Source organism: Conger conger, chromosome 12, assembly GCF_963514075.1.
Source record: "Conger conger chromosome 12, fConCon1.1, whole genome shotgun sequence".
Taxonomy (NCBI): Eukaryota; Metazoa; Chordata; class Actinopteri; order Anguilliformes; family Congridae; genus Conger; species Conger conger.
Window position 1 is genome coordinate 28,205,997 of NC_083771.1, and position 26,022 is coordinate 28,232,018.

The 26,022-nt window shown below is 42.8% G+C and overlaps 1 protein-coding gene across 3 annotated transcripts in view; it reads left to right on the forward strand.

Annotated features, from left to right (window-relative positions):
- LOC133141925 (pre-B-cell leukemia transcription factor 3-like) overlaps nucleotides 1-15,855 on the forward strand; it is a 62,500-nt gene extending 46,645 nt beyond the window's left edge. Inside the window, exons 4-11 of one of the 3 annotated variants that reach the window (XR_009710141.1) lie at nucleotides 441-631; nucleotides 1,403-1,538; nucleotides 2,528-2,557; nucleotides 9,414-9,579; nucleotides 10,202-10,279; nucleotides 10,623-10,714; nucleotides 12,540-12,606; nucleotides 13,428-15,855. Coding sequence is in view for 2 of the 3 variants with exons in the window: in XM_061262752.1 (XP_061118736.1) it covers nucleotides 441-631; nucleotides 1,403-1,538; nucleotides 2,528-2,557; nucleotides 9,414-9,579; nucleotides 10,202-10,279; nucleotides 10,623-10,669 (648 nt within the window). In the remaining variant the exon portion in view is untranslated. The remainder of the gene's footprint in view (nucleotides 1-440; nucleotides 632-1,402; nucleotides 1,539-2,527; nucleotides 2,558-9,413; nucleotides 9,580-10,201; nucleotides 10,280-10,622; nucleotides 10,715-12,539; nucleotides 12,607-13,427) is intronic. The other 2 variants (XM_061262752.1, XM_061262753.1) reach the window with 2 other exon arrangements.
- Nucleotides 15,856-26,022: the final 10,167 nt, after the last annotated feature.

Consider the following 26,022-nt stretch of genomic DNA (forward strand, 5'->3'; position numbering starts at 1 on the left):
CATTACACTACATTACATTACATTACATTACATTACATTACAATACAATACAATACAACACAACACAATACAATACAATACAATACAATACAATACAATACAATACATACACTAAACTACAGACCCCTTTACCAAAGCCTTGCCTCACTAAGCAGCCACGCTGGAGCATGTTGTTTGCAGCCCCTGCCTGAAAGGATGCTGTTTACGCTTTAAAACTGAAATTGAGCCTGTCGGGAAATATGTATTTATAGTAATATAAAGAAGTAGAAGAAATCAACACGATTGTCATCATCACAGGCATCATAACTTGCATCATCATCATCATCATCATCATCATCATCACGCTGAATGATCCAGTAGCTGTAGGATGAAGAGGTTTGTCTTCTCGGGAGTCCTCCAGTCTCTGACGTGCCTGTCCCATGTCTCCCTTCTCGCTCCAGGCCTGTAACGAGTTCACCACGCACGTGATGAACCTGCTGAGGGAGCAGAGCCGCACCCGGCCCATCTCGCCCAAGGAGATCGAGCGCATGGTGGGCATCATCCACCGCAAGTTCAGCTCCATCCAGATGCAGCTCAAACAGAGCACCTGTGAGGCCGTCATGATCCTGCGCTCACGCTTCCTTGATGCCAGGTCAGCGTGTGTGTGTGTGTGTGTGTGTCTGCGTCTGTCCATATGGGTATGTCTCTGTTTCTTTGTGTGGCTGTGTGTGTGTGAGAGTGTGTGAGCTCATGTGGGTGTATTGGAGTTTATGTGTGTGTGTGTGTACATGTGTGTGTGTGCCTACTTGTGCGTGTGTGTGTGCCTATGTGTGCATGTGTGTGTGTGTGTGTGTGTGTGTGTGTGTGTGTGTGTGCTTACGTGTGCATGTGTGCATGTGTGTGTGAGTGTGAGTGTGTGTGCTTACGTGTGCATGTGTGTGCGTGTGTGCATGTGTGTGTGCTTACGTGTGCATGTGTGTGCGTGTGTGCATGTGTGTGCATGTGTGTGCATGTGTGTGTGTGTGTGTGTGCTGTGTTGCATTCGTTGACTCCACTGTTCACAGGAGCCATCGGTGGCATTGAGGCAGGTGGACAGTATGGGACAGTATGGGGGTCGGGAGAATTGGGCAGTAGGGGAGTTTGCCAGTTGGGATGGTGAACTTCAGTGAAGGGCATCATTAATTTCCTAAATAATTTCCTGAATTTAAATGGAATTGCCTACGAAGTCTGAAGATTTCTTTAATGATAAGGAGATAGTCTTTTTTTTTTTTAAAGTAAATCCAGTCCAAACTGTCTCATTGGGCAAAAGCACTACTTCTGGTTAATTTAGTTCCTGCATTCTACCTGGACAAATTAAACCCCATTTCAGTTTTGAAGTAAATTAATCTTTGATCATTCAGGTCTTCTCTTGTTTGCTTTCCAGGCGGAAAAGGCGAAACTTCAGCAAGCAGGCGACAGAGATTCTGAACGAGTATTTCTACTCCCACCTGTCGAACCCTTACCCCAGCGAGGAAGCCAAAGAGGAGCTGGCCAAGAAATGCAGCATCACCATATCCCAGGTGGGTGTTCACACCTGCCCTCACCTCAATACCCCTCCGGTTCCCCCACATCCCTTAACCCTTTCAGTCCCAAACGTAACTCCCGTAAAATCCCAAGAGTGCCACATTTGTTTTACAACAAACCGGTGCCAACCAGCGGCAGATTGGTTTCCCCTCTGAGCCAGGTTTAGGACTTCTTCCTCAAGGTTTCTTCCTGTTATCAGCTTGGGGGTTTTTCCTTGCCACTGTTGCGCTAGGCGTACTTTTGGGGGTGGTTCTCTGTAAAGCTGCTTTGTGACAAAGCCGTTTGTTAAAAGCACTATACAAATAAAAGTTGATTCATTGAAATTGATTGATATGGCACTCTCGACTTTATACCTTTTCAACCAATCAAAATGGCTGATATACTTGTTTTGTTGAGCCCCTATTAAAACTTCTCTCTTGGGATTTGGGTGGAGCCACTTCATATTGGGCTTGGTACTGAATGGCTTAATACCCCCCTCTGACCCCTCCCTCTGCCCCAGTTACCCCCACATCTCTATATACCTCCCTCTGACCCAGTAACCATACATACCTAAATACTCTACCTCCCTCTAAAACTACTACTCTACTGTCCATCACTCTGCTCTCTCACCTCACTGCTCCTCAACCAGCCCATAGGTGGCGCCGCATGCCTTATGGGCCATCGGTGGGGTAGTTCCTGGTTAAGTTGGGCTGTAATGTGTTTAGTTAGTCTGGTGTTTGTCCTAAACTGTGCAACTGTTTGCCCCCCCCCCACACAGCAGGCATCCCTCGCTCCCCTCCTTCCCATCATCCATACGTTTCCACAGTCATCAAAATGGCTGCCCCACCATAAATCACTGCCCTGGCAAAGCGCCAAGGGGGGTGGGGTGTCCTGTTGATTTTAGCCACTGTAATAAGGGAGGTGGCACATTTCGGAAGATTTATTTTTTTCTGGGTGTGGTCATGGTGACTCAGTCTCTGTAAAAGATGTTCTTTTTTGCCCGTAGGGGGCGAGAAGCACCTTCACTGTGTCACAGGTATGTCACAGCTTCTCTCACACACACACACATGCATGTGCACACAGACATGTGCCCACACACACACACACACACACACCATACACACATACGCTATTTACACATTTGACTGACCTAACCATGGTAAGCAGACACCACTAGAGTTACTGGAGCTACAGATTGTACCTAAAATTACAATCAAATAGTTGCCACCACAAAGGAGCATGCCTCAATACCTGTATGATAAAGGGAGAGGAGGGGTAGTTTTTCATTTATTAGAAACATTGTGGTTTGAAAATGGTGTGTTTTAGATGTCCACTGAAACAAGCAAAGCAATTAATTGTGGAGGACTTTCCAAAGGTCATTCCACCATCAGAGAAATCGGACAGTCAACTGGTGCGAGAATGTGGAGTGGATAGGTCTGATTGGAGTGTATGATCTCATCTTTTTTTTTTAAGATAGGAAGATGTGGTCCCATTCGCTTGGTATGCCAGAGTGAGTCATTTCAATTGAATGCGGGACATCCAAGCTACAGTGTCAGTCAGGCATGCAGAGATCCAATCCTGAATTTCGATGATTGAGGGAGAAAAGCATAAAAAAGAGTTGAGTGTCATCATTAGAAGTAGTGTGACATGCATTGACTGGAGATTTGGTGTAAAAAGATCCCCTCCACCTGGTAGGATTGGTCTGCCAGATATGAAAGAACCTATGTGAGCAGGAAACCTCCACGAGGGATGAGAGAAGACGGGATCAGTAGAACATGCTTACACACACATGCATGCACATCTGATCGATTTGCCGTCAGTTGAAGAGACTGTGTTTTGATCAAATCTTCCATTGAAGGTGGATGAGCAGACTGTACTTGAATAGAAATCAAGGGACCTGTTTGAGACCTCAGTCTTGTGCCAATCAGCTGTAACATAATACGCATTTAGAATTTTTATAGAATAGAGTAAAACTCGCCAGACATCTTGCATGATCGACATATTGATGTGATATGCTGAACTACATCCCAAAATATCAGTTCTTGCTTCATTCAAGAACTGGTTTGCGAGTGAATGTATTGAATGTATTGTGCCTTATGTAGAAAGTGATTTTATTCCAATCAAATATTTTACTTCATTTAATCAACTACTTAATGTAAATTATTTGAGTTGTCCTGTCACCCTAGTGTGTGCTGTTCTGGATAATGAGTTATCAGATAAATATCTGATATTGGTTGCTTAGGTGCACTGTGGTTCTTACAAATGGTGAGCACTATTTATTTTTGTTTATTTTGTTTATTTACACAAAAACTGTGAATTACAAACTTGTGCATGCTGTGAGCATCCCTTGTATTGACAGACGCAAGCGTATGATGCTAAAATGGGGAGCATATGAAATGCACATCCAGTTGGTTTCAGGGAGAGCAGAGATGGTTACTCGTATGATTTCGGCTGTCAGGCTGCACAGCTGAGGACGATTATTACATATCCCTGTTGTTGTTTGTTGCCTTTTTCAGGTCTATTATACATCCTGCTAATTGGCATGAGCCGTGCTTCCACAACTCTCTTTCTGGGTTGCTGCTAATTATTTGTCCCTAATTGCATAACTCCAATGTGCTAATGTAGCTGTTGGCAAGCCCCCGTTTTTGTTCATTTCCATGTGTTTGTGTGAACTCTCACCTGTGAATTCAGATTTTACCTTGTTACGATTCTGTGAAGTTGATAATTTCTTTGTGATGGGCGTTCCTGCAATTGCTTCAGATTGCGGGGAAGAGACGATCTTCAAGCCACAGTCGTTCACAGTTTTAATTAATTTAACTTTTCATCCAAGCTGTTGTACATTTCGTAGAACAATAACTGTAGGTATATGCATGGCATAGGAATGTGTTTGGCTCCACTGAGATTACCTCTGAAAACATTTTAAATAGAGCCTGAGGTATCTGCGCCGTGAATCCCAATTTATGGGGCGGGACAACCGGTATAGGTTGTGGTAATGGTTGACATGGGTTGAAATAAAAAATTGGATACGTTGGGCCCTACAGTGTATGCATACTTGTTTTGACACTTGTTTTGACACTGTTATCAATAAGGGGTATGCCATGGAAATATACTTGCTTATCAGCTTTGTTACAGGCTCAGAAAATTTGGAAACTTCTCGTTTAAGGGTCTACATAGCTTCCATGATCAGTTTTGTTGTACTAAACCGTATGCTGCCCTCTGCAATGATTCACAGAGAATGTACTAGCATCTAGTTTGTATAAACACAACACTGATTTGTGACTCTTTTCATGATGTCAGGAGACTCCAGTCATGACTGGTTCCACTTTCCTGATTAGATTACATTACATTACATTATTGGCATTTGGCAGAGCGACGTACAGTTGACTAAGCAGGAGACAATCCTCCCCTGGAGCAATGCAGGGTTAAGGGCCTTGCTTAAGGGCCCAACCGCTGTGCGGATCTTATTGTGGCTACACCGGGATTAGAACCACCGACCTTGCCTGTCCCAGTCATGTACCTTAACCACTACGCTATAGGCCGCCCCTATATAGAGTAGGAGAAAACTTGACACCATTCAAAATGGCTGAAATGTTGAATTGCACAATAATGGCAAACAATGGTTTACTCCTAAAATATCTATATATATTTCTTCATTCCCAGCGAACAGCTTATGGGAAAACATAGCTCTGGAGCTTTTGGTGCTCAGAGCTAGCAACAGCTTCTTGCCAGCCACCATGTTACTCATATTTACCACAAGTTTAACACTGGAAAGCTCCAAGTTCGTAACTCCGTGCTCCTGTCGGAGCTACGGGCTCACAAGTTCACAGGGAATACAGCACAGGTTTGCCTGTCACCACTGATTCTATAGGATCTGACTGGATGACTGGAGAGACAAGATCCAAGATCTAGACCAAGGAGATCAATTTCTGGGAGTAGCCCAGGACGAGCAGTTCAAAGAAAATGTGCGTCTGGATAGAACGTTTGCCAAATGCCTTTAATGTAAGGTAATGTAACTCTCCAGGCAGCTCTTGGAAACTGACCGCTAAATGGCATTTATATTGCACCTTTATCCAAAGTGCTGTACAATTGATGCGTCTCATTCACCCATTCATACACACACTCACACACAATGCAAGGCACCAACCAGCTCATCAGGAGCATTAGGGGGTTAGGTGTCTTGCTCAGGGACACTTCGACACGCCCAGGGTGGGAATCGAACTGGCAATCCTCCAACTGCCAGACTTCTCTTACCACTTGAGTCAATGTTGTACCTTTAATTTAATCCTATCATTATACTGCATATACGGCCAGTGACACACAGTGAACAGGACAGACACAAACCCTCCTCAGAACAGACTCAGCCAAGGATGCCAGGCTGCGTGGGAGACCCAAGGAGGGGCGCTGTTTTCCTTGTTCTCACACCTCGCAAAACACCCTTACTGATCAATAGGGCTGTCTGTTTCTGCTGATAATTGCGAAATGTATTGTTATTCTGCTTTTTATACACACACATATGTAAGCTGGTGCACTCCAGCATAATATACAGTGCCCTCCAGCAGAGCAGTATGGGAACAGTAAAGTGAAATTTGCTGTAGATTGAAAGCATTTGGATTTGAGATAAAAAGAAAATTATGAGAGTGAAATTACAGAGCTTTTATTTTGTGCATGTATGTTTTCCCCCCAGCTGTATTGATATCATACATATCTGACATTAGCATGTAAGCGTGTACAGTGAGGCCCTGCACTTTTTACATCCGCCCTGAAGCTGCTCCAAGCAGCAGGGGAATTGACACGGAGGACGGCTGGCGCTTTCATTGTTCCCAATTACAGCCGGCGTGTTAGTTTAACCCCCGGGTAAACCCAGAAGAGAGCAAGTGTGGAAGGGGGCCGATCCCGGCAGCAGCAGTGGTTCTGCCTGAACATCGTTAATTTTAATTGGGGGGTGTATTAAAGACGCAGCTACTCCGAGGGAGTCTGATGCAACGCAGGTGAAGTCTACTCTGCCTGCACGCCTGCTGAGTGCCTGGTTGGAAAACCTGAGTGCCTGTTCGGAAATGAGATGAGCAGTGGGGGATGGACAGGGGCACAGGCAGGTTTGCCCTCTTCAGCAGGAGCAGGGAGAGACAAGGCTGAGCAGGACAGATGACAGCTTGCCACTCAATGCCTCCCTACCTGGATTAGTTGCCTAGCGAGAATGCACCATACTTTTTTGGGACATTCACTGATGAAATTTTGATCTGCCTGCACAGCAGTAGAGAACAGCACTTCACAAACAGGTTTTTGAAGTTTTGAAGTACAATGTAACATAGTAGTTACACTGTACTTACTTGTGTCATTAATGTGATTACATAGATATTGTTTAGAGCTATTTAGTATTAAGCAGGACCAAAAGCAGTTGTAGTCAGGTTTCCCCCCTGTAATCCATGTATGGATATTGTATTCATCAAGATATTTAACCACAGTATGGCTGTCGGTCTGTCTGCTTGCCTGTCTGTAGCATATTGTGGTTGGTGTGGACACTCAGTTTTCTATTGACATCATATGTCCAGCTATGATGCACAGCTTGCAGATCTATCAGCAAAACTTCCATAATTAGCTCCAGCAGTCTGGAGCTGCCAGCATGTGTCCCCGATAACTGGGTATTGACACTTGCATTTCTTTTTATTCAGACCTAATTTAACAAACACTTCTATTATTAGCAACCTGGAGCTTAGGAACCCGCAGTTTGTTTGAAAGGAGTCATCGTTCATTTTGATGCGAGAGAAGCCGGATTTTATTAATGTATTCTCTGCCGTCACATGATCCCAATAGTAGATGCTGTAGGAGAGCTAAGCACACCTGCCGCTGTCCTCTTTTAGCGCACCTGTCAGGGTTTCTGCTCCGTCCCAGATCCCAGTCAAACAGAAACGCTGGTGACATCTTTACCTGCGAGGTCCCTCATATCTGCCACGCAGCGCACTGACAGCTGAAGGATGATGGGAGTTGCGTAGTGACACAAGCCTGTGCCTGTGCCTGTTTTTGTCAGTGAAAACAACAATGGAAGTTGTTTTTTTTGTTTTCCTTTAAGTATATTTAGACGGCTAACATACTTCTTTGCCATGGGGTGCTTTCTTGCGTCAATCTGTTTCCTGGAATGTAAAGGTATAAGGCATCCAGATGGATATCTATGTCAAAATGAAAAAGGAAGCAAACATACTAACAGTATATGGTTTTATTTGCAGAGAATGTCTCTTGTGTTTGCAATCACCTGGTTTAGAACGGCTCTATATACATTTCCTTCTTCTTCAGGATATGCCTTTATATTTAGAGGATTCATTTATCTGCTAGATATACAGTATTACAGGATACCACCTTGTGATTCCTGGTATAACCCATAATGAACGATGTCAAGATATCATCAATAAATTGTAAGAAGTTATTTTATGAACTGAAAATCATTAATTGAGGTGTGTCTTTTCCATATCAATATTCTGAAAATACATGTGCTGAGGATTGCCAAAAAGCATAGCACACTTTTCATGTCAGACTGCTAAAGCTAAACAGCTGTGCCACCCAGTACCCTTCCCATTTCAGACTGCTAAAGCTAAGCAGCTATACCACCCGGTACTCTTCTCATGTCAAACTGCTCGAGCTAAGCAGCCATACCACCCAGTACCCTTCCTGTGTCAAACTGCTAAAGCTAAGCACCCATAACACCATGTTCCCTTCTCGTGTCAAACTGCTAAAGCTAAGCAGCCAAATCACCCAGTAGTCTTCTCACATCAAACTGTGGAAGCTAAGCACCCATGCCATACGGCACCCTTCTAATGTCAAATTACTGAAGCTATGTAGGTGTAGGCCTAGTTAGTACTTGGCTGGGAGGCCTCCTGAGAAAACTGAACACTCTTCTCTCCAGACCAAATCTAAACCCAGTGTCCCAGCGTAGTGATATGGAGATTGGGCTATAGAAGATGACTCTTTAACAGGATGAGATGTTAAAGGTCCCTATTCACTGCCATTATAAAATCCCCTATGTAGCTCTTTGAGAGAATAGTGTTGTAGAGGACAGTAAAATAGAGAAAATGAAGTCACACCCAAGAAGATTTTTAAGAGTGTACTGTGGTCTGTGAGCATACATTGAAATCATGTCCACAGCAGCATACAAATAGTGCTTTATTTGTCACGGTTCTTCAGGGATGTCCCTACCGAAGATCAAGCTGCCGAATTAACCCCCTCCCTCTCCCCCCGAAAGATTACCCAAACAGTGGCACCACATACAACACCATTGGCTCATTCCAATTGCTTATTTTCCACCTCCTTGTTCCTTGTTCCTTGCCCAGAAAATCGATCAAGGTCCTCCATCTTGAAGGAAATTCCAGTCCATTAAATGTTCCTTCTAGGAGCTAGAAGCCAGGAGCTTAGAGGCTCCCAAAGATTTAGCAGGAAAGCATGACCTCATCCTTTGCAGAAGTATTTTTTGGGAATCGTGACTGGAAAATGATCAACCAGTGGGTCCCCATCTGCCACATCTGTATTACATTGCATTACATGTCATTTGGCTGACGCTTTTATCCGAAGCGACTTACAGTTGATTAGACGAAGCAGGAGACAGTCCTCCCCTGGAGCAATACAGGGTTAAGGGCCTTGCTCAAGAGCCCAATGGCTGTGCGGATCTTATTGTGGCTACACTGGGGATCGAACCTCTGACCTTGCATGTCCCAGTCATATACCTTAACCACTTTGGTTTGTTTCTTGCTATCTCACATGGATGGAGGTAGGATCAAGGAAAAGATGTTAGGAAATGAAGATGGAGGTAAAAAAATAAGCGTGTCTGACTGCTCTGCTTCTCTCTTTGCTCCTCCCTTTGCCCCCCTACCCCCCGTCCCCCCCCCTTCCCCTGTCCCCCGTCCCAGGTCTCAAACTGGTTTGGCAACAAGAGGATCCGGTACAAGAAGAACATCGGAAAGTTCCAGGAGGAAGCCAACCTCTACGCTGCCAAAACGGCGGTCACCGCGGCTCACGCGGTGGCTGCAGCGGTGCAGAACAGCCAGACCAGCTCCCCGGCCACGCCCAACTCCGGTACGCCCGCTCACACCATTACATTACATTACATTACATTACATTAATGGCATTTGGTAGCTCTTATCCAGAGCGACCTGCAGTTGATTAGACTAAGCAGGAGACAATCTTCCCCTGGAGCAATGCAGGGTTATGGGCCTTGCTGGAGGGCCCAACAGCCCTGTGGATGTTATTGTGGCTACACCGGGGATCAAACCACCGACCTTGTGGGTCCCAGACATGTACCTTAACCACTACACTACAGACACACCCTGCACCATGCAGGATACGTACATATGCACACCAATGCGGGTAAAACATTATTAATGCACACATGTCACCTTGCACTATTTCCTGTGTTGTCATGTGATCAGCCATTTCCTGTGTGGCCGTGTGATCAGCTGTTTCCTGTGTGTCCGTGTGATCAGCTGTTTCCTGTGTGTCCATGTGATCAGCCGTTTCCTATGTGTCCATGTGATCAGCTGTTTCCTGTGTGTCCATGTGATCAGCCGTTTCCTATGTGTCCATGTGATCAGCTGTTTCCTGTGTGTCCATGTGATCAGCCGTTTCCTATGTGTCCATGTGATCAGCTGTTTCCTGTGTGTCCATGTGAACAGCCATTTCCTGTGCTGTCACCCTGCAGGGTTCCACATGAAGGATGAGGACTTTCAGCTGGATTCCTCAGACAGCAAAAGCACCCTCTTATCCAGCATGTTCACAGGTAAGCACGTATGCACCGACCCTCACAGTGGCAGTATCCTGTTACTTCTCTCACAACCCATCCAACTTTTTAATTCCCATTTGTTTGTTACACCTATTATTCATTTAGGAGACAGCCAACAACCAACAGAACAAGGCCAACAGTGATTAGTTGATTCCTTCTGGCTGTAATTTGGGTCACCCTGTAGGTGCCCAGAACATAGCACCCTCCATTTCCTACCAGTAAAGTAATCTCACAGCTGCTATGACACATGGTGTGGTAATGACCACTCGGCCACCTGTTCTCCCATTGGCTGAGTGATCTGATGGGCGTGGCCACCCTCTCCCTCTATCTCTCCTTCCAGGTGCATACCCCACAGCCTGCTTTCAGCCAGATGGCAGGATACAGTGACAACCTGCAGAGGGCGCTCTACTGTGCCACCAACACAGCCTGAATGTAAGCTTTACTGTGATCATTATTGACTCATATCCATCTATTATTGGGGATTACTGTGCTATCCCCTCATTTAACGTGAATGTTTTCTTGTTTCTAAATGGCAGTTAAAGAAAAGCAGAAGAGGCTAACATTTGAGTTTGTGTTGTATTTGAACCTCAGTGTAATTTATTTTATGTTGCAAATATTGTTGATATTTATTTTTCCTGTTACCCTTTTATCTGGTTTTATGTCCTTGTTTTTTATCTTAATTGTGATAAAAGGTTGTACTACAACTAACTGAGAAGAAATTGAAAACCGAAATGTAATTTCCATAGTTGTTGTGAAATTAGCAGCCCCCCATCGTTTGCAGTAAATAGCTGGAGTGATCACCCAGGCTCGCAACGCCTCCTGAAGCCCTTTCAGCGAGGGCGCCTGCATGATTGAACCACTTTCAGCAGGAGCAAGCGCATGACAGGGGAGATTAAGGAGAGAGCGGGCGATGCCAGACTTCCCTGACATTAAAGGATAAAAATATCAGCTCGTACGAGAGAGAGAGATGTAAATGAAAAGGCACTGGCGGATTTTCCTTTTACGCGCGTTTTCATTATTGCTGACCGTGAGCGAGGCTGACTTTGAGAAAGGGGGCCGTTAGTCTCGTATCGATGTTTTCGATTAATAGCCGCGCGGAGCTTCAGCAGGTCCGCCGCTCCCTCGTCTGCGCTGATGAAATATGAAACCGGGGTTGCCCGCGGCCTCTCGCAGACACAATGGAGTCCGATAAGACTCTTTTATATAAGGCAGCGCACAACCTGAACCTGCCAGGGGACAGATAATATTTATTAGAGAGAAATATATAAATACATACGGAGGGAAATATCTATATACAGAGCTATATAACGAGAGATAGAGAGCAAGAAATGTAGTGAAATAAAGAAAAGATTAGAGACTGAATGACATGAAAAAAGGCACGGGTTGTAACATTTCAGTATTATACCCGTTGGAATTTGCAATGCACCTCCGTGCTTTGGCAACGCTTACTAATTTGTGAATTTAGTAAAACTGAGAAATAACAAAGCAGAAAAAGAGGAGAAACACAACAAAAAAGAGAACATGACATAAGGAAGGGGAGTGAGACCCTGAGAAGGAGACTCTGAATCTTTGTGATAAAATGGGAGAGTGAAATATGTGCGTTGGCTGTCTCGCGTGGCCCAGACACCTCCAACACCTCGCCTGGTTTCCCTTTCCCACAAAACCCTTCTCTTTGTCTCCGCAGAGACTAAGACTTTACAACCACTTTATTATTTGTTGTTTTTAGAATTTCTCATTCCATGAATCTACTTCCTCCCAAAATATTCTCATTCCATATTTTATAACCAGATATGCTTTTAATGTGTTAATTTCAAAGAAATGTCAATATTATTGGCAATATTAATAGCAGATTTTAAAGTGATGATATGTATGCCTCAGTGTGAATGATAACTATTCTAGGATTAAAGCTGTTTGTACAGATGACAATGTAGATACACCGGCTATATTTCACCATAGATTGAGATTATTTGATCAGGGATAAAGGAATAATTTTGTGATATTAAAATAAAATTGGAATTTTGAAATAATGAAATGATTTTGAGATATACAGTATCAAGATACAATTCATGACAAGAATAAGTTATGTACTGCCAATTTATGTAATGCCAATATGCATAATTCCTATTATATGCAATACATTTTGATGTCTATTTGTCAAAAATATACTGTTTAAGTGAGAAATATATTGAGAGAATGTGTTTTTCTCCCCTGTATGTGGTGATGGTTAAAGAAACATTTTTCATTTAAATGCCTGTAGTTATCCAATGTGATCCTATAAATGGAGAGGCCTACAAGGGGTTTACCTATAACATATACACTGGAGGGTAAGGCACAAATCCCATAATGCATCTCCTGTAATTCCACTTGTTTGCCCAAATCATGACTTGGCATTCTGCAGCAAGAAGCTTTTATTGGTTCAAATGAGTGAGTTCAGCCTTTACTGAGTAAAATTAGTGAATTCCAACCTTTTTGTGGTTTAATAATCATCATTCATCAGTCCTATTTCTGCTGACCAGGGCTCATATTAACACTGCTGAACTGGGATCAGTCGTCCCGATTCCATATCCTAACCTAATCCATTATGAGCTGAAAGGCGAAACTGATCCCAGATGTGGGCTCCTCCTCAGATGCTTGATTAGTACAAGCCCAGGTTTGGATTATGTATTTTGGAGAAAATCGCAGCTAAAGAGTTCACTCACTCTGAGAATTTACCATGGACATCAGCCACAAAACAGTCAACCCCATGACGGATTTGATGTCACATGAATCTAGAGGGAGATTTGTTTGGTTGTCTGTGAGCAAACAAATTGGCGGCTCCATTTCAAAGTAATCTAATTGATTGCATTGAGTAGTTTATGGATTCGACAAACAATAAACAGAAGAACAAATAAGCAAGAAAATGTATAAATATAAGACAGGAAAGCAGCCAGTCAGTGGAGTCCACCAATAAGGTGCCACTTTGGTTTTTATTAAATATTTCTAATAGAGTTTAACGTAGGTCTGCTAATAATGTTCTCATGTTACTCAGTAGCTGCAGAAATATTTTAGTTCCCCTTTTGTTTTAAAGAATAAAAGTTGATGATCCATGTGAGAGATGTGTATGCTGTCGTTGTAATTGGCTGTTTTCTCCCCTTTGTCTCCTTAGGCTAGTGGGGGCCTGGCAAGGCACAGCCAATCAGATGCTGCGGAAGGAAGCGTGAGCACCAATACCTCAGCACTTCTTCTTCCCTGTGGCATCCTATCCCCAAGCAGTAGGGCTCTAACTAGCACTAACTGACCAATCAGGGAGGCCAAATCTTTAGCATCATATCCCCTCTGACTCTTGAACCTCAACCATGTCCGGTAGAGCATATCCGCCACTCTTTGGACCCTGCTGTTTCTGGAACTTTCCGCGGAGGGACCTCATTCAACCTCCCGTCGCCGTTTTCCCCGAACTCTGCATATTTTTTCAGAAAGTCATTTTTTATATATGTATCTAAACAGATATAAATGTGTACATCTATATATTGCTATATGAAACTGTCAGGACTGGCTCTGAATTTCATTTTGAAGGTGTCATTTGTGTAGATGATTTGATGAAAATCTGTGACAAAGAATAATATCCATAGCAAAGACGCTGGCCCTGAAACACTTGTCCTTCCTTTGGGTTTACACTTTGTGGTGTCAGCCTTTTTTGAAAAAAAAAACAAAAAAACAAAACAAAACAAAAATAATAATAATCTAAAATGATGGTCCTGGAGAGCCTAAAGGCCTGCTGGTCTTTGTTGTTATTTAGCACTCAACTAATTAATTCATGCAGCTGATTACATAGTTTGACTCAGCTTACTTATTTTCTTGGATCTTATTGTTTTCTGAATTTAAGATGAGAACAAAATCCAGCAGACCCTGCTCAATGGTACCTTGACTGGGAATCCATTCTTTAAATCATATATTAGATGTGCACTGTAGTTTCTGCTATTTTACACCTGGTTTGATTGTTACATATGGCTAGTTCAGTTACGTAAGTGGTTTTACAAGTTGGTTTTACAAGTTAGGCGACTACAATATTACATTTAATGGCAACTTGGATAAACATTTCTAAACGTTTTATATATGACTTGTAGTCACTGGTTTGCAATATGTCAGACACGATTTTTGACCTTGAGACATGCTTCTGGAGTCAACTTATATTTTACATAAAATTATCTTTTTACTTTACGTTTCAGTTTGGTATATTGTTGTTAAATGCCCTTAACCCATTCTTTAAAATAGTAGTTGCAGTGTTAAAAAGGATTACAGTAAAAAGTACTGATTGCACTTCATCCTCTCGGTGACTAAAGATACAGTTCTCACTTGAATATTGTATACACTCACGTAGCACTTTATTAGGTAGACCTGTACCCCAGCTTGGCAATGCAAATATTTAATCAGCCAATCATGTGGCAGCAACTAAATGCATAAAAGCATGCAGACGTGGTCAAGTGTTTCAGCTGTTTTTCAGACCAAATGTCAGAATGGGGAAGAAATGTGATCTAAGGGATTTTGACCAAGGAATGACTGGTGCCTGACAGGATGGTTTAAATATCTCAGAAATGGATGATCTCCTGGAATTATCACTCACAAGCAGTCTTTGGAGTTTGCAGACAATGGTGCGAAAAACAAAAAACATCCAGTGAGCAGCAGTTCTGTCAAAAACGACTTGTTAATGAGAGAGGTCAGTGTAGAAGGGCCAGACTGGTCAAAGGTGACAGGAAGGTGACAGTAACGCAAATAACGCACATATTACAACAATAGTATGCAAAAGAGCATCTCTGAACACACAACGCGTCAAACCTCTAAGTGGATAGACTACAGCAGCTGAAGACCAATACATCTAAAAAAGAAATCTAATAAATACCCAATAAAGTGCTCAGTGAGTGTATAATGCAGTTTAAGAGTAAACATGCCACCAATCAAAACACTGCTTTATTACCTCATTCAGTCATATTATGAGCCAATAGAATTTTAACATGGTCTATAGCCTAGAGTGCTCACTTTTTCTAGCTACCTCTAAACAATATCACTACTTGTGTATCAATTTTTTTTAACTTTTATTTAGCTTTACTTTTTGGCATCTTGTAAGCTTTTCTGTCTATAGTGTATATTTTAATCATTTTTAATAACAACAGTTGCATTGTTGCAATTTTAAAAACAAAGTTGAAAAGGGAGGACTGTATTTACAGTAAGTACAGTGGAGGGAGAGGAGGATATTGGTCATAAAACAGCAAACAGTAAAAACTGTTGTAAATATCAATGAATGTTTGCCGAATTTGTTCTAATCCTTAAAAAGATGGTGATAGTCAGTTTCAGTATTTGGAACTGTATATTTCAGCCCCTGTCTGACAGGGGGAGAGATTTCGTCTATCTTTTTTTGTATTGTATGCCATTCTTAAATTTATTAAGTCCTGAGAAGATGATTTGTGAAAGTGATTCTAATGTATTAAAAACTGTCTTTAAGTTTGTTTCTAAGCAGACTACACCTTGGACTGAGAAGTCTTCCTTGTGGTACGTTAGCTATGTGTAGTCTCTGACCTGAATAAACCTTTTTGCTTTCATGAGAGGTGCATATTGACATTACTTTTGGAAGCTTGCAGGTGTGCACAAATCTGTGTTAACCTGAAAGCTCTCAGAATTCCTCTGTAAATGTCCAGTGTATGATGCATTTATATACAGCGTGAAGAAGGCTACAAGTTTCCTCTGGACCAATTACCCGTTAGTATCAACTGTGGAAAACATTATCAAACCTTTCCACTTTGCCCCTGATGTTACATTATATTACATTAATGCCATTTGGCAGACACTCTTATCCAGAGCGATGTACAGTTGATTAGACTAAGCAGGAGACAATCCTCCCCTGGAGCAATGCAGGGTTAAGGGCCTTGCTCAAGGGCCCAACGGCTGTGCAGATCTTATTGTGGCTACACCGGGGATCAAACCACCGACCATGTGGGTCCCAGTCATGTACCTTAACCACTACGCTACAGGCGCAAATTTTTAATGTTAACAAGAAAGGAGTAGAGTGCTGATGAAATCAACATTGGCTCACATATCAGATGCCTGTAAGTCCACATGTTCCCCTCTGGTGAGCTGCCTTCTTGTACGGATCAGTGGTTATCCATTACATATGGAAATATGGAAATCCCATTTAGCCGGCCAATTAGAAGTTGAGTTCAGTTCATCTGAGGACAGATAGCATTGGTTTAACTGTGTCACACAGGATGCACGGGGCATTGAGAAACGTGTGTTCTACTTCAAATCTAATAATATATGAGCTTAATAGGCCCTCACATTAGTGTGCAGATATAAACAGGGACAAAGGCTAACTGCAAACAGGAAGCTTGTGCTCATTTCTCTTTTTCCCTTAATGGGCAAGTGTGATTACGTAGTAAAAAAAAAAAAAAAATACAACAGAAACACAGACTAGCAGCCATTTACACACATTCACATGCACATTCAGCAATTCACACCAAAACACATACCCATACCCGTGCACACACACACACACACACACACACACGCACGCGTGCACACACATATGTACTGGATGCATTTCATTGATGCTTCTGCCCAATTCTTCCCCTGATGCATATCTACAGAACCATTACAGGTTAGCTGTAGGAATTATAAAGCCTGAAAATAGCGAATGCTGCTTTCTTTAATTAGCTTATTATTCCCAATGCAGTCACATACACCTTGGTTACCAGGTAACCAACTATTCCTTTCTGCTTCAGTCAGTAAAAGAAGTTGAAGAAGACCTTTAAAATACAGTTAGGTTAGTGGTCCTTTAGGAGGAGGACTGTAACAACTCAAGGGTTCATTAAAGACATTCTTGCATGATAACACATGCCATTAATTATGGAGCTTCCTAATTATGTTAGCAATCTGCTGGATCAGACCTGGCACCAATTAAATAACGGGAAGATGCCATTGGTGAGGACAGAGGTCAGACAATGATAAATACGGGAAGGAATCTTCCGCTGGGCTTAATGTATCGCCCGTTTCTGAGTTCAAAGGGCCATGTTGGACTGCAATGGAAAAATTGTTTGTGCATTAACATTTTAAACATTTTATCATTGCTTTTCTGTGCCCTCTCCAAATTAAATTGCTTTGATTTAAAGCCTATTTAATGATAAACAAATTTGATGGCAGCAGCCGAGAAATATATATATTTTTTGTTGTTGTTCTTAGTGTGGCCATTTTTGGATTTTATTTATCATTTCATATTGCACCACTAAGCTCCTGTTCTCTCTGTTTGCAAATACTGGATGTGAAACGAAAAGGAAAATGTTTTTGAAATGTTATTTTGTTGTGTGGTTATCGACTGAGGAAATTCAGCTTTCTTTCTGCAACTTTGATCAATTGGTCAATGTAGAAACAATGTCTGTGAATTTTTTTGATGAAAGTCTGTAATATAGCAAAGATATGAAATTATAAATGGCTTAAATGCAAATAGTTGTAATCTTTATGGTGAAATACTGTATTACTAACATTTCTTAGATATACAACCTGCTTCTCTGTGCTACATATTGTTACCATTATTTATGGTAAAGTTCTGGCAATGCAGTTGCCAGTATTTTACCGTAAAATGTATTTTTTTACAGTGTGTACAAAGTGCTCTCCTGCTCACCTGACACCTGCTGTATTTCCAGTTTAATGACTTTCTGCTTCATGTCACATTAGACCCAGTGCCGCCAGCGAGGTCACATGACCAGGGTCAGAGATCGCACTCCGTGTTCTTGCGGGCGTGGCCATTAATCAGGACGGCTGGAGGCCGCCAGGAAGTGGAGCCCTGTGCGCTCTGACAGGGACTGCTGTGTGCTCTGTTTCAGCTGCAAAAGCGCTTTTTTTTCCTGTTCTGTGTCAGAGTGTGTGTGTGCGTTTGTGTGTGTCGTGTGTATTTCAAGAGGACTCAATACAGTGACAGTATTGACAAATGGGTTCATATTATTACAGATCAATCAGTTTTTACGTGATGCTTGGCAATCTCATTGTCAATGTGTTTTTACAGGGTAAACCCCCACTGTTGGAGCAAAGGGCGAGAAGCTCATTTGACATTGGGCGTAAAATACACCCAAAACTCCTTGCAATAATGCAGCCATCTTGGCTACAATGCTGAGCCCTGTGCTTTAGTCTTGATACTTTTAGCTTGCTGGAATTGTGGTGTGGGGTGCAGGTGGTGTCAGGCCCTGCTCCAGGTGTGTACCTCCTCCAGGTGTGTACCTACCTACTGGGCAAAGTGACAGCACATTCCTCATTTCATTCCTTTCTCCCCCCCTTCTCTCTCTCTCTCTCTCTCTCTCTCCATCTTTCTCTACCTTCACACCTTTCAAAAGTGTAAACTGGTTCATGTGCAGTAGATTAGGCTGGTATTAAATATACATTTTTCCATAACTTTCACTAACAAGTAAATGCAAGCCTTCTACTTTCTATTCCTAAAGTCACTTTGGTAAGTTCAAGAATCAGTCAAACCGTGTTTGTGATGAAGAACAAAAACTATTCTTGTTTTTCGTTAATCTGAGTGAAGGGCAAATGTTGATTGATCCCCAGCCTTAGTTTTCCTCTGCAGTGCAGTTTATAGGTCACAGAGTCCATCCATTATAAAGCCCTGAGATAAATCTAAAGTGAATTTCCCCCTTTGGTTGCAGAAAGCATGGTCTTTATGGACAATATCGATGCGGTTCAGAGACCCCACGCAGGCACGCGCACACACACCTCTGAACATCTTTCACTGAAGCTGCAGGACCAAAGGCAGCAGGATGGGCATGAGAAATGACATTTGGACCCTGACCCAGACCTGTTCTCTGATTAACTTGGTCCAGGGAATGTTCTGGAAGGTTAATGGCCTGGCCTCCAAAGTCAGACCAGTGGGTGGCTGAAAGAGAGAGGACAAAGAGAGGGGTGAGCAGGACTAGTCATGGGAATAATGTTTGGAAGGACGGTCAGGGGTTTACTGCTTACATTTATGTCTATATTCAGGCGCTATGAACATTATAGAGCAGAACTTTTTTCATGTAAAAATGGAAAGTAATATATACTGCACTTCAGGGAGTCTCCATACCAGGCTCTTGCCTCAGGAGTTTTGGTGTGCATCTCACTCTAACTTTGATACTTCGCCTCACACAGCAAATGCCTTTAGAACACGATTTCCGAAGAGAAGCATTTTTTAATACATGCTATAAAATATTATGTGAATATGTCAGAATGTTGAGAATCTGTATCATTTTTCATTGCATTTTTATTTTTTAATAATTAAAGACTGTTTCAGCAGCTTTTCTCTATGTCCCAAACACAAGCAAATACCACCACTCCTCTCCCACATTTTCTAAGGTGAAAATAATGGGAAGAAAAATGAGGAAGATAGCCTCATCAGTAATTAGTTTCTGTCAGCCTCGACACTGACAGAATGAAAGTACTTAAATGCACAAACAGATAGATAAAAATATAAATGAATAAACACGGGCAACAAAGGGAGATTATCTTTTTTTAATGAGGAAATCGAGGCTAATTTGATGATTTTTCTTTTTTCACAGAAATAGCGGCCGCACATCCGTCTCTGCTAATTACTCTGACTAGGACAGTGTAGATTAATTAAGAACCGTGACTGTCACTGAACACGCCCATGACAATGATGCAAGAGACAAATGTGTGAAAAACTATTTCTGAAAAACAAAATATCGTATACAGTTCCTCGGCTGGTTTCTGATAATAATAAAATGTTTTTTTACATGTATTACATTGATTTATGTTTACTTGTTTTTTAAGTTAAGAGAGATCTCAGCGACAGCGGGCTTCTTTATTTGTTAATAATCTTCTCACACCATGAAGAAGCATCAGAACATTACATTACATTATTGGCATTTTGCAGACGCTCTTATCCAGAGCGATGTACAGTTGATTAGACTAAGCAGGAGACAATCCTGCCCGTGGATCAATGCAGGGTTAAGGGCCTTGCTCAAGGGCCCAACGGCTGTGCGGATCTTATCGTGGCTACACCGGGGATCGACCTACCGACCATGTGGGTCCCAGTCCTGTACCCACATACAGTAGTTGCTTTGTTAAAATGCCAGTGAGAGGTGGAGGACCGATAAGTTCAGATATAAACAAACAGCTCAGACATCATGATGAAGTAAACGTGCTTCTCCATCTGCTGTCTGCTCATGCCCCTCGGTGGCGGAATAAACTTCCTAGGGAGAACAACAAGCTTTTAAAATGTTTTAATTAACCTTTATACAGGGTAGATTCGGTTAACATGCACCTTTACAGAAAAATTGCGAAGTAGCCAAACCACACTCTCCCACGCTCCTCCCCCCACCCCATGAGAGCACTTTTAAATAGCTCTAACTTTTCAGAACCTGTGGGACTTTGCTGTTTTCTATTTAATATATTTTAATGCTCTTTCATGTAGTTTAGGTCCTGTTAGTATAACTCGGTCCTGTTAGTATAACAGATTAATGTTCAGATGGGTGGTTGACAAGTCCTTCCAATCTACAGCTGTGTCTCTCGGGACTGCAGTATACATTTCCCCTCGAGGGAAATGCTGTGTTTGCGTTGTTAGTCTCTCTGAGTAAGAGCATATGCTCACTGCTAGTAAAGTAAGGGATGTCAGGACATTGTTGTTTCTTCTGGCCAGAACTGGCATACATGCTGCCATCTGATTTAGCGATCAGAAATCATTAATAATTCACACAGGGAGCGATAAATCTCACATCACTCCTGATGAACTCGGACACACTTACATAAATCAAAGAGATTGCTCGGGAATTTTTTAAACTCTGACGTCAAACTGTCTTGGCTAACTGATGGCTTTTTTGTTGATCCGTCAGTCTGCTATATCATTAATCTGTGATGCTTCTTGAAATGTCAGCAGAGAAGGAGGCAATCTCTCTAACAACCTCATGTTGCCAAAGTGTTGATTTTTTGTATTTTATTTTATATTTTTTGTGAGAGGAAATCTTTGTCTATCCTTGCACTGGTTTGTGAAGATGCCAGTCAGTGTGTACTTTGTAATTGTGCTAGTGTGTGAAAGGCGATATCAGTTTGTCTGTGCTTGTGCTCTTGTCAACAGTAAAATGTTCAGTAAAATCAACTCTAAATCAACAAAGTACATATGGTCTTACTCTGTTCCCGATTGGGCTCAGCATACTCTCCTGACTCCTCTGTAAGAGAACAGGCGGACACACGAGTGATTCATAACGGCCATGATTCATAAAGATGACAGCTAGCATTAGAGAGGGGAACATGGAACTTCTCAACATGAATGATTCATTTTGCATTCCCCTTTCGATCTGGACTCCCTAATCCTGGGCCCCTCGTAATGGATTTCAAGGAACGAACACTGGTCAACCTCTCCTAGATCAGCACATCTTTTCTGCGATTTTACCTTTTATTTCATAAAAGAATGTTAGGAAATTGATAGGGAAAACCTGATCCTATTGTCATATTCCTACTCTGAGATTCCACACGTTGTGGGTACATATGAGAGGACACGGGTCCCTGTTTTATGCTGGAAACGTGGCTTCATAGGGACACAGAGATTGTCGTGCCGGGTGACACGGACGCGTCGATTGAGATGCTGCCCCCCACACCCAATACCATCATCAATTCTCCCTCTGCCTTCCCGTGACAGCGTCCCCGAAGACCGTCCGCGCGGGCGTATCGATCACGCTTCAAACGCCTCCCGACCAGCAGGGGCGGGTTAAGTGAACGCCTGATTGATTGTGATGCTCCTCCCCCCCTCACAGAGCAGTAGCATGTCGAAACGTGTAAACCATTTCATGCACATTCATATGCTGTACATATGCAACTTTGTTTGGTAGACCTGTACCCCGGTTTGGTCATGCAAATATTTCATCTGCCAATGATGTGGCAGCAACTAAATGCATAAAAGCATGCAGACACGGTCAAGAGGTTCAGCTGTTCAACGGTCTCTAGAGTTTGCAGATAATGGGTGCGAAAAGCAAAAAAACATCCAGTGAGCAGCAGTTCTGCAGGAAAAATGGCTTTGTTAATGAGAGAGATCAGAGGAGAAGAGCCAGACTGGTGAAATAGTCTGTTATGTCTGGGTCTGTCAGGACATAAGGGAGCGAGATCTGCAGTGAGTGCTCAGTGTGTTGTGCAGGTATTGGTTGCAGTGACAAAGGCATGGAGTGAGTGGCTGTTGTTTGGTACCAGAGAAAAAAGGGAGAACCAAACCAAAAGCATTGCATTACATTACAAAGCATTTAGCAGACGCTCTTATCCAGAGCGATGTACGACGAAGTGTGGGTGCATATGAGAGGATATGTCACCAGCCTTCCAAGGAGAAGAACTTTGGGGAATCCATACCTTTATCTAGACAGGTGTGAACAGTTAGAGTGGGGCAGGGCAGCTGAGAGACTGACACACGGACAGACAGACAAGGAGCGAAAAACACATTTTCTGGTTATTACAGTGTAACGTGTGATTCATGCCTTCATGTCACTGTGATTGTATGGTTATTACAGTGTAATACCCTCATTTTCTCACAATAATGTGTGTGTTTGTGTGGGAGAGAAAAAGAGAGATTAAGTTTATTAAAATCTATTACTCACAACACACACTTGCGCTGGTTATGAATGTGATAAAAGCTACATTTTACCCCCAGTTGTATTACCAACTAAGCAGTATGAATATAATTTGTTGTTTGAGGTAAGGGTTTTAAGATTGACAAATTTCCAAACAAGATTACAGTCAGGATTCAAATGTTGCATGTATTCTCACTTCTGCAGTGTATATCAATATCCTAACCTAATGCAGAATGTTCTCAATCTGGTTTATCCCAGACATGTATTCCTGTTGAGCAACCATCAACATTGGATTATAAATTATGTATAATGCCTTTTTTTAAAAGTGTGACACACTTATAACCGTGTCCATTACATTCGTAAGTGTTCAGCAAGAGGCCTGTTAAGTGGTTAGGAGTAATGTATAATATACAGCTTTGCCTCTGTCACTGCCTGCCTGTTTAATCTCTGACCTCATCCCACAAGGGAGGAAGGATGCTGGTCCCGGCGTGTGGCCTATGGCTGCCTCTAAATCCGGCCCCTCCGAAGTCTCTCAGCGCTGAGTGTGATTGCAGGCAAGGCTGGCAGTCCATCACGGAGGCCGTGGAATCTTTCAGGAAGGATCATTAAGGATATTTAATTATCTCCTTATTGCCAAGGTCAGTTTGTTCATATTTCTGCTTTATGACTGCTGTGGGGGTGGATTGGTTGAGGTTGGGTAGGGGTGGGGGGTGGGGGGGGGGCGTCATGATTGTGTTTATGATGGACAGGAGAACATCCACACTAGGAATGATGGGAAATCGATTCCAGGCCCGGCTCATCAATATCAGACGCAATTTTCACAAACGGCAAGAAAGGGCGGGGGGTCGGGGGGGGTCGGGAGGGGGGACGTATGAGCGTGTGAGCAACCAGGGGGAGAGGAGGGAAGAACTAACAGACCGAGGCAGAGAGAGCACCCCGTCTGTTTCAGCTGTGTCAGTTACAGGCTAAAACTAAATGTGTTCTGTAATGTACTCTCACTCCCTCCCTCCTATAGTCGTTACTGTAAAAATGACCCGAGAGCAATGATCTGGAATGGCATATGTTTATTGTGTGTGTGTGTGTGTGTGTGTGCATGAATGTAGTCCATGCCATGCGGAGAGTGTGTATCTCCATGAAATGGGCTTCTCACGAACAGCACGAAAACTACTATTTTTCAATTTGCCAGCACACCTTTAGGGTTTAGTGCTGTTGAGTTCTGAACTCAACTTTATTAGCTGCCTGTGGTGTTGTGAAATATGACAGTACAGGGAGCACAGGGATGAGGACTGCTAATGTGCGTTAAACAAGTTAACAATAACCAAGCCAAAACTTTTGTCATGACACTGATTGCGTACGTATTTATTCATTTTTAAAACATTGCATTTGGAAGCCATATGCAGCTGCCAGCATCTCTTTAATGGGAAGAGTTGAAGGTACTGTATGGGGAAAAAATCATTATTATGGGCTGTTATAGTACACAGTAATAGATTATTATGGGCTGTTATTGTACACAGTAATAGATTATTATGGGCTGTTATAGTACACAGTAATAGATTATTATGGGCTGTTATCGTACACAGTAATAGATTATTATGGGCTGTTATTGTGTACAGTAACAGGTAACAGGGGGCTGACATTGGAGAAGCCCACAACCTTTCATTAGCTTCCCTGTGTTCCTCAGTTAGGAAGAGGGAGAGATATATACTATAGAGAGGTATTGCCATAGGCTGTGTGAAAATTATGTTATTAAACTGATTAGGCTAGTGGGAAAAGGAGTGCATTTCATAAGAACCTGGCCCATAATACTAATAGCACTGCCACCATTATTAATGCTACTGCTACGGCTACCAGTGCTCCTGCTAGCTCTACATAGTCAGAAAAAAGGGCAAGAAGGGGTCCGTTCTGGGTTTCTAAGGTACAATGTTCCTTCACTTCATCATATTTGTGCCTTATTTACCATATTTCTACCCTATACTGTACATAGGTACAATTTCTGCACATTTGTCTTGACAGTGTTTATTTCACAACTAATAATTATAGATTATAAAAAATATAATAAGCAACATATGCGTGGGTTTTAAGGGAGACGGAGAGACATATCACCCCCAAAAAATTTAATTTGATAGACTCATACTTGTACTACACGAGACTAGGTGGTCAAGCAGCGCGTCTCTCCCAAAGTAAGCCTGCCTACGATAATCTTCATCATCAATCATCATTAGAAGAAGAAGAAGAGGAAGACGAGGAGGCTATTATCCACACTATCATCATCATCATCATCATCATCCTCACCAGTGGTCGGAGGCTGAGGGCTTGGGGTGTGGGAGGTGATGCACAGGGACATGCAACGAGGAGGGGGGGCAGTTTGCGGACAGTTCTGAGGTTTGGGGGTGCTTGTGTAATATATGTGTCCTTCTCCATAACTAGTGTAGATCTGATGAATGACCCCCGGAGCACCGCACCCCTGGCTTGCCCACGGATGCCTTATTAACAGTCTCTGATGCATGTTAATGGCTTATTGACCATATATGGAGTAATGAGAGGCATGGAGCAGGGGTCGCTGATGATCGATGGTCTCCGCGGCACGCCTCTGACCTATTTTTAATGTCACAGCGCAGATGGGGGAATGGCTCTCTGCTCCCAGCGCGCACCCACAGACCTTACGTGCACGCAGTGTGTGTGTGTGTGTGTGTGTGTGTGTGTGAGTGTGTGTGTGTGTGTGTGAGTGTGTGTGAGTGTGTGTGTGTGAGTGTTTGTGTGTGAGTGTGCATGCGTGTGACTGGGTGAGTATGTGTGTGAATGTGTGTGTGTGTGTGTGTGAGTGTGTGTGTGTGTGTGTGTGTGCGTGTGTGTGTGTTTGTGTGTGAGTGTGCATGTGTGTGACTGGGTGAGTATGTGTGTGAGTGTGTGTGTGTGTGTGTGAGTGTGTGTGTATGTGTATGCATGCGTGTGTGTGTGTGCATGAGTGCTTGCATGTACGTGTATGCGGATGTGTGTTTGCGTGCGTGTGATTTAGGCTCCCCCTCGGGAGCGTGTACAGGGCACAGGTCTGTGGTTTATGGTGTGCTGCTTTGTGCAGAGTCAGCAGCGCTCGGACAGAGGCTGGCCTCAGGATTTATAGCGCCACAGTGACCTGCCTCAGTGTCCCATCACCAGGGTCCCCACACCGTGAGCACAGCT